The sequence below is a fragment of the Macrobrachium nipponense genome, chromosome 2 (assembly GCF_015104395.2).
Source record: "Macrobrachium nipponense isolate FS-2020 chromosome 2, ASM1510439v2, whole genome shotgun sequence".
Taxonomy (NCBI): domain Eukaryota; kingdom Metazoa; phylum Arthropoda; class Malacostraca; order Decapoda; family Palaemonidae; genus Macrobrachium; species Macrobrachium nipponense.
The window spans coordinates 73,760,864-73,768,363 of record NC_087201.1 but is presented as its reverse complement, the minus strand read 5'-3'; the positions used below and the strand labels follow the sequence as shown (position 1 = coordinate 73,768,363).

Sequence of the window (7,500 nt, the reverse complement as noted above, 5' to 3'; positions counted from 1 at the left end):
ATCGGCCAACAGAGGCGTCTCTGTGGCCGATTGGATAGCGTCACTGGCTGTCCTGATTTCGTCCCCGTCCACCTGGACGGTGGTTCGATCCCATGGGGGGACGAAATTGTTATCAACTTAAAAATTCCCCTTCGGTACATATATGGAAAATATATCATTTGGGAGGTAAAGTGAATTTAGATATTAAAGGACATTTGTAGCTTGAATTGATATATAAATGGATCACGGTTCGATGTGATAATTATTCATATATATATATATATATATATATATATATATATATATATATATATATATATATATATATATATAATATATAAAGCATATACCTATATACCTATATATATTATATATTATATATATATATATATATATATATATATATATTATATATATATATATGTATATATTAGAGCTCACAATATCTCTTCATTATTCTGTTTCTCATTTCTATTGGGATTCTTCCTATTTGACACCTAACTTGCTCTTTCTCTCTCTCTCTCTCTCTCTCTCTCTCTCTCTCTCTCTCTCTCTCTCTCTCTCTCTCTCATAATAGCTTAATTTACGTTTCGAGTGACTTGGAAATTTATCCGCACTGAAAATATTTCCCTTCTCCTGGGAAACAGCGAAAGCATGGAATTCGGAGGCTGCATGCAGATGGCGCTATTTCCGCATCCCCAAGTCAGTTCTTGGCGAACGTGTTCAGACTGAACGGCGTCAGCTTGCGAGCTATGCCAAATAATTTGAAGATTAATTTAGTTTGCATGCTAATAGTAATACTTCTGTGGCCTGCAAAAGGGGACGAGTACGTGAGACTGAGTTCTGGCTACATTTATTTGCTTATGTGGTCATGAGTTATGTATCTATTATATTAATATATAAGTATATTAACTATAATATATAATATTATAGTTATATATATTATATATAAATAATTAATATATAATTATATAATATAGTATATACTTATTACTACTATATTATAATATATCTCATATATATAATTATAGTTCAATACATATTACAGTATACATATATAATGTCTAATATATAATATCAATTTATATATATAATATTATATATTTGTATAATGGTATTATTAATTATCTATATATTATAGTTAATTATATATATATTATATTATACATAATATATTAATATATTATCATTTATATTATATATATTAATATGTTGCCTTGAATACGCCTTGTTCACAACATCAGGCATTGTTTATTATTTGGCAAATGGGTTTCTACGACTGCATGCCCTTGCTGTCATCAGGCACAGTTAATGGCGGTGGGCCTCGCCTTTGACTAAAAAAGTACGACTGCTAGGCAGCAGCTGTACTTTTAGTTGCCTTTTACGACACGCAGGACCTACGGTGGTAGTATTTTACACCCCTACCACAGTATCGATATGTATATATATATATATATATATATATATATATATATATATATATATATATATATATATATATATATATATATAGATATTCGATCAAAAAGACGAAAATTTTGTTTCCCTTCAAGCTCAGAATGGACTTGCTGATGTCCAGTTACTGGAATATAATATGCTATGATATGATAATAATATATATATATAATATAATATATATATATATATATATATATATATATTATATATATATATATATATATATATCTATAATATATATACTAAAAGGAGCCCATAAAAACACCAAAATATAGAGAGAAAAATACTATATTTCAGAGACTGCTGTCTCCCTCTTCCGGTATATGAATGAGAAAAGTTTACAGAAAAGGTGGTATTTATACCAAGAGATCCATCCACAGGTAAGCCAATTTAGGTCACCCCGCTGATAATCTTCCTTTAATCTTCTTAAGCGTTGGTTGAATGAAAATCTTGTCGATTACATCTAAATCCCATGCTCCTTTTGAGATGTTCATTACCTGCCTCTCTTTTATTAAGGCCAATTCCATTATTTTACTCTTGTACCGGCAGTTGCTGCTATAAATTATATGTGACAAATTCCAGTTTATTCTATGGTTATGTTCATTTATATGGTTGAAAATAGCTGAGTTCTGTTGTCTATACCTAACTGACCGTTTGTGTTGTATTAATATCTGGGGAAGTGATTTTCCTGTAAATCCGATGTAAGATTGGTCACAGTCCTGGCATGTGATTTCATAAACCCCTGCATCCTTGGGGGATGTCTTCTGTTGGACGTTAATCAGGGATTTGGCTAAGGTGTTTGGGTAAGTAAATGCAAAAGGGTTAGATTTTCCGAGGGTCTGAGTCACCGTCTTAATCCTGTCCAGGTGAGACACGACAGAATTCAAATTTACCATATACAGAAAACCACGTTCTCACTTTCATACATTTACTACTTTAGCTATCACGACATTGCTATCAAGATAGGTGTAGCCAGCAACCTGTTCTTAAGAGCCTTACGAATTTGTTCCCCAGATTTCCTGGAAAAAGAATTTGAACTAATTCATAAGCAACATTCGCCTTTAAAGTATCCTGACCATATAATTGAGAAAGCAATTCACAAACCAAACGTAATTTTCTACAGACCCCCTCAAGACAAGACTGGAGATACAACCAACAATAAAATAAAAAATTCCACACCTGGACAGGATTAAGACGGTGACTCAGACCCTCGGAAAATCTAACCCTTTTGCATTTACTTACCCAAACACCTTAGCCAAATCCCTGATTAACATCCAACAAAAGACATCCCCCAAGGACACAGGGGTTTATGAAATCCCATGCCAGGACTGTGACCAATCTTACATCGGATTTATAGGGAAAATCACTTCCCCAGAGATTAATGCAACACAAAAAACGGTCAGTTAGGTATGGACAACAGAACTCAGCTATTTTCAACCAAATAAATGAACATAACCATAGAATAAACTGGAATTTGTCACGTATAATTTATGGCAGCAAATAATGGAATCTCAAAAGGAGCATGGGATTCAGATGTGATTGAAAAGATTTTCATTCAACCAACACTTAAGAAGATTAAAGGAGGATCATCAGCGGGGGTGACCTAAATTGGCTTACCTGTGGATGGATCTCTTGGTATAAAAACCACCTTTTCTGTAAACTTTTCTCATTCATATACCTGAAGAGGGAGACAGCAGTCTCTGAAATATAGTATTTTTCTCTCTATATTTTGGTGTTTTTATTGGCTCCTTTTATTAGATGGAATTCTGTTGCAACAGAACATTTTTACCTGTCATATATAATATATATATATATATATATATATATATATATATTATATATATATATATATATATATATATATATATAATATATATATATATATATATATATATATATAATATATATATATATATATAAATATATATATATATATATATTATTATTATATATAATATATATATATATATTATATATTTATGCATGTATGTATGTATGTATAAGATGTATGAGATATGAGATGATGCGTAAAGTTTGCAAATTCAATTACATAAACATTAATAATAATGGAGTATACTGTTACACCACATATAATCTCATGAACAGACATGAATTGTCATTATTTTGTTTTTCATACGATAAATGTTTGAAGTTAATAAGGCAAGAAATTTGAACATCTGGTATGTTATCCTAAAATGAAACCGGAATAGATTCAAGTGCTTTTATTATTTTGCTGGTGCAAATTTAATCAGAACTTTTGATATTATTATTACCCATGATAAGACTATCTTCTGACAATCAAATCTTCACCTAATTATGCAGTAAATAAATCGTCTACTTCATACTCGTGATACCCATGTCAAGATGTTTAAGCAAGTCCTATGATATGAATAGCAGCGAACTACATACAGTACGAGTCCTCAAATGGCATCATTTGTCTCTTGTTTACAGGATTACTCCGGCTTCAAGAGATCTTCCAGTCCATCAAGCCTTCCAGAGCCGACTTCAAAATCCAAGTCGTTCATCGCGTCGTCTCGACGCATGATGCCTTGAGATTCCTCAGAACTTTGGAGACAACAAATAGGTAAGCCTTCGTTCGTTCGTTCGGGAAATTACTTTCACGAGTCTTGATGAGAGCGCGGCAGAGTGCGCGCTCTGTGATTTGAGACAGATCGGAGGAATTCGACTGTCACGAAAGGACAGGTGTTTGGTTACGAATTAAGAAGATACGTAGAAATAATTGACGCAGATGTTTCTTGCTCATGTTCTCTCTCCCATGTGCGATTCGAGCTCGCTATGCAACTGAGCTAGACTTAGATTTATGTATTTCCTTATCCAGAGTAACCAAGTTCTTAGTTTCATCGATGCAATTGCACTCTTGCTTCTAATAAAGTATAAGTTAATTATATTGATATCAGTGATATGAATAATAATTAATCCAGATAAATTCGTTATTATAGAATAGTGCGACAGTAGAGAAAATGAATGAAGATCAGCTTACTTAAAGTGAAGAAAAAAAAGATATATTTGTATGCTTTCCCATCAATTTTGATAGATTAAAGTCTAAATATACACTTGAACAGAGTAAATGAAAATTATCTATTCGGAACATTTTTGGCCTGTTCGGTAAATAGACCAATAAATGAATATGAAAACAAACATACTACAATAATGGTACGTGGGTACTGGGAATGAATAGATTAAAGTGCGCTGCGCATCATTATACATGACAATAGACTCTATAGTGTGTGAACCACAATAATGCAAACAATGGATATCTCCCAGGTACCTGTTATTCTGGAATTTCTAAAGACGATTCATGGAATCATTACAGCACTCTTTTCTTTATCTCTGATTCTTTCTCTCTATCTTCCCCGCTCTTCTCTTCCCACCCCCCCTCCCCCCGCCACTCTCTCTCTCTCTCTCTCTCTCTCTCTCTCTCTCTCTCTCTCTCATAGGCTTGCGTTCGCACACGGTCATCATGAAGTGTCAAAGCATGAAAAATATTGTTATTTATGTGAGACATCAAAGTGGCGTTTTTCCCCTACCGTGTCTCATAATGATATGCAATTGTGCTCTGGATGGAATAGTTGCTATTAAAAAAAAATGCTCCCTCACATGGGACAGAAACAAAACAACTTCAAAAGGAAGGCATCAATTGTTGCCTTCCCATTCAATAAACACGGCTATTAATATCGGCTGTGCTACAAAAGACTGCCGATCAAATAACTTCAGGACTATGGTAGTTAACCCGGCCGTTGAGTTATGCATTGGCTGTTGATTAATAAATAAATAAAAAAAAAACATGCCAATACAAAATTTGAGTGCAGTGATTAGTTTGGGATAAAATCAAGTAGCTTTACATCAAAGCCGCTGATTGTTGCAGGTACGACTTTTGTTTACATTTCAGTCTGGTTTTTAATTTTCTTTCTGCTGAAATCGCACAATTAACTTTGGAATCAAATTTTCAAATGATTCTGATTTGGCCCAGTGATCAGTCAGTCAGAGCAGCGTCATTTCGCCCTAAACTTTTCAGGAGGGGGGGTAGGAGATAGGGGTGACGGCGTTAGTTGTAATCAGTATATATTCACACGCAGTGATTAAGCTGACGAAAATTATAACTTCCTCTTTGCTGTCATACTTGTTTATTTATGAAAATTCTTGGTTATCCGAGCGTGCTTCGCCCATGAAGAACACATAAAGCCGAGAGGATCTTTTGCTTGGAATTATTATCCAAAAAATAGAATTAAATCCAATTTTACTAATAGGAAACTGGACTCCAACTGACCACAGTCTCCTACGTCGCTCGGGTGCGGGCACCACTTGAGAGGAGATTTTTTTTTTTTTTTATTTCCTTTGAGATTTTCAGTGCTAATCATCCTCAAGTATTAGAAAATAATGAAAATATGAGGGCATTGCTGTTTTCGCGATCGATATGTTATCATTAGCATGTGTAACCAGTATATGTTTTTTTTTGTCGTTCGTGTGTGGGTTTGTGTGTATTTGAGTGTGTGTATGTGAGCGCGTGTCTGTGTGTGTTTGGTGTGTGTATGTAATTGTGCATGTGTGTGTTGTAAGAGAGAGAGAGAGAGAGAGAGAGAGAGAGAGAGAGAGAGAGAGAGAGAGAGAGCGAGAGTAAAAGAAATAAAACTGTAAATCTGAAATTCATTCACTAAACTCCCACTTGCAATATCCGTGAATGTATAACGTATGGGCTTGAGCATAATGCTAGGTTCAAAGAAAATTTCTATTACAAAATCACATAAAATAATATCTGGAGCCACTAATAACAAGAATTGGAATAACAAACCTAGAAAGCAAAGCTTGAGCTTAAAATATCAATGTTCCTCAAACAGGAACTGACAATCCGCAAAAAGAAGAAGAAAAAAAAAAAAATTCCCCTCTTATAAGGGCATCTGAGATGCAGAGGGACTCCGGGAAATCAACCAAAACAACATGTGACCTGAAATCCCCTAAGATACAAATAAAAAAATATGATTATTGGGAAAACCATTTCCCTCTGAAAACAGGAAACCAAACATTCCAATAATAATGATAAAAAAAAAGGGAATGCAATCCAGCCTGTGAGACCAAAGATAGCCCATTCTTGTATTGAAAGTAAAATAAAAAAAAAACACGAAAGAAACTATCGAATCCAGAAAGAAATACTGAACATCATATTTAAAAACACAAAGAATATCCAGAAAAATGTACATATGTCTTCCTCAATTATCCAGTCTGCAAAAAAATAAGAAAATATCTTTCTCTACAACCTTTACAAAATATCAGAAAATGCATTTGTTTTTCACATCAGCCAGTTCACAATCAAGAATTCCTTATGCAGATAAACAATGTTCATTAATGAAAATGGAAACATTTTGATATGCATTTTAACAAACAATATCTCATGTCATTCGAGGAAACTAATCATAAGATAAATTCTCTTGTCCTTTTACCCTTCCGATTAAACGACTGAATCAACAATTAACTAAAATAAATAAATAAATAAATATATAAATAATATATATATATATATATATATATATATATATATATATATATATGAATGTACGTATTTTTTGTTATTTCCAAGAGCGAAACAATTGACCAGCTATTATCTCTCCAATGCAATGGCCGCAGTGCAGCACATTTCAGCGTAATTCTACACCGTCGTGTGATATTGCTTTGGCGGGAATCTGCATGCGTTAACAACCGCCATTGAGTGAGTCTGATAACCGCCAATCATAACGTTATTCACTTATTATCACTGATGAAGTCCCAGAGTGATTAATTATCTCTATTGGGCCCGAATTATCAAGAAATATGATGATGCAATGTCAAATATTGCTGGTAACATTACCGGTCATGTGACAGAATCAGGGTGTTAGGGATGAAATCCTTTGGTAGTTTGCGCTGTGATTACGGGAGGATTTTAGATTTATGATATATATGTATATATTATACCATACATACACTATATATATATATATATTATATATATATATATTATATATATATAATATATATATATTTTTTTAAATTTGGCTGATTGCGTATCTATCT

General features: G+C 33.2%; 1 protein-coding gene across 1 annotated transcript in view; it reads left to right on the top strand.

Annotated features, from left to right (window-relative positions):
* The window catches only part of LOC135220664 (glutamate receptor 1-like), a gene marked incomplete in the record, with an annotated part of 281,584 nt that overhangs the window by 220,845 nt on the left and 53,239 nt on the right, over positions 1-7,500 (top strand). Inside the window, 1 exon segment of the mRNA XM_064258033.1 lies at positions 3,889-4,021. Coding sequence (XP_064114103.1) covers positions 3,889-4,021 — 133 coding nt within the window.